Raw genomic sequence first — 2,178 nt, 5'->3', positions numbered from 1 at the left:
CAGAACAGGAGATGCAATGGCTGTGACTGGCGTGAGATAAAGCTGAGATTGATAGAGAAACAGGTCGTTACACATAGGGGTTGGTGAGATACTGGTTTTTTTATTTCAATTTTAATTTTTTATTTTCTCTTGGGGGAAGTTACAAGGGTAGAGGGCATATATGGAAGGACTGGGAAATGATGGGACTGGGGAGCATAATGTGCAATTACCAAAGAATGAATAAAAATATGTTTAATAATAATAAATGTCTGCAAGTATAATCCAGTAGAATTACTGAGGCACTTTGAATTATACCGTAGTGCAGCCCGTCAATCAAAATAGCCACCATGGTTTCACAGTGGTTTGCCCTGCTTACCAATTACTATGTTGGTTCAAACACATAGGTCAGTTACATATAATAAAGACACTGTCCCTTTCTTAAAAATTGAATACTCTAATTTTGCTTCTCCTATTTCCTGGTTCACTAGTCCACCCTACCATGCCCCACCACCTTGAGAAATGCTCTCTTGATGTCTTTGTTTCTCAGACTGTAGACCACAGGGTTGAGCAAGGCCGTGAAGGCATTGTAAAAAAGTGAGATCTGCTTGTCTCGCTCAGCAGAGTAGCTTGAGTTGGGCCTCATGTAGATGTAAGTAGATGGACCATAGAAGAATGTGACCACAGTCAGGTGGGAGGCACAGGTAGAGAAAGCCTTGCAGCGTCCCTGGGTTGACTTGATCTTGAGAATTGCCTTGGCAATATGAACATAGGAGGCCACAATGAGGGAAATGGGGGTAACAACCACAAAAACACTCAAGACCAGGTCTACCATCTCAATGAGGTGGGTATCCATGCAAGCCAGGCTACGCACTGAAGGACCTTCACAGAAGTAGTGGTTGACTTTGTTAGGCCCACAATATGGTAGACTCATGGTGAAGAAAGTATGTAACAGAGAGAAAAGGAAACCACAGATCCAAGTTGCAGCTGCCAACCATATGCACAGATCCCACTTAAGGATGACAGTATAACGAAGTGGGTGACAAATGGCCACATATCTGTCATAAGCCATGACAACAAAGAAGGTGCACTCAGTTATACCCAGAGCACCAAACACATACATCTGCATCCAGCAGCCAGCAAAGGAGATGGTCTGAGATTTTGCAAGAAGATGCACCAACATCTGGGGCATGGTGGTGGTGACATAGCCCATATCCAACAGAGAGAGAATACAGAGGAAGAAGTACATGGGGGTGTGCAGATGTGTGTCCAGGCAGATCAGCAGGATGATGAGTCCATTGCCCATGACTGAGCTCAGGTAGATGAGAAGGAAGACAATGAAGAGGATGCTGTTGGTCGTGGGGTCACTGGAGAAGCCAAGCAGGATAAACTCAGAAACCCAGCTTTGGTTCTGCCCTGGAAGCATCCACATGGTGGGGCCTGTAAGACAATCACATTCATGTTTGTGTCTCCTGTCACATTTCAGCAATAGAGGCAGAAAGGGAAGACATATGCTGGAGATATGGCTCAGAGTTAAAGAGCACTGACTTCTGTTCCAGGAACAGACAGCTCAGGGCTGTTTCATAGCTGCCTGTGACTCCAGTTCCAAGCCATCTGACTCCCTCTTGTCACTCTACAGGTCAGGCACACATGTGGTGCATAGACATGCAGGTAGGAAAAAGAAAACCCATATACATAAAAGAAAAAATAATATGTTTATTTTAATTTTTTAAAAATACTTTCAGTTCTGAATTTTTGGAGCCCATTCTCTCTGAAGGGATACTTTGTTCAGCCTAGATATAGTCGGGAGGGAGAGGCTGGGTCCTGCCTCGAAGCAATATGCTAGGCTTTGTTGACTCCCCATGGGAAGCCTTACCCTCTCTGAGGAGTGAATCCCCATTCTATAATGGGGAATTGGTGGTGCAAAGGTGAAGGAAACAGGAGGAGGGAAGGGCTTCTATCTGGCCCCTGTTAAAATCCTTTAACAACTCTCAATGCCTGTCAATTCAGTCAGATGCACAGGTCATTCATAAACTGCCTGCCTGTCAAGACTCAGACTCAGCACACCTCTGTCTCCTCTGTCTGCCATCTCTCAATACACAAATTGCCATGTAAGCACTCCCAGAATCCTGCACGCCTGTGCCTCTCTCATACCTTAAGACATGTGCTTAGATTCTCATCATATAGAGCAGATCACTCCTG

General features: G+C 44.9%; 1 protein-coding gene across 1 annotated transcript; it reads right to left on the bottom strand.

Annotated features, from left to right (window-relative positions):
- Positions 1-463: 463 nt before the first annotated feature.
- LOC121448648 (olfactory receptor 2A12-like) lies at positions 464-1,408 on the bottom strand. Its single transcript, XM_041652814.1, has one exon. It carries the CDS (start codon positions 1,406-1,408, stop codon positions 464-466), a length of 945 nt encoding a protein of 314 aa, XP_041508748.1.
- Between the last annotated feature and the right edge of the window lie 770 nt (positions 1,409-2,178).

The sequence above is a fragment of the Microtus oregoni genome, unplaced genomic scaffold, assembly GCF_018167655.1.
Source record: "Microtus oregoni isolate MIOR12 unplaced genomic scaffold, Mior012 000005F_ref0000423, whole genome shotgun sequence".
Classification (NCBI taxonomy): domain Eukaryota; kingdom Metazoa; phylum Chordata; class Mammalia; order Rodentia; family Cricetidae; genus Microtus; species Microtus oregoni.
This window is presented reverse-complemented; position numbering and strand designations above follow the sequence as displayed.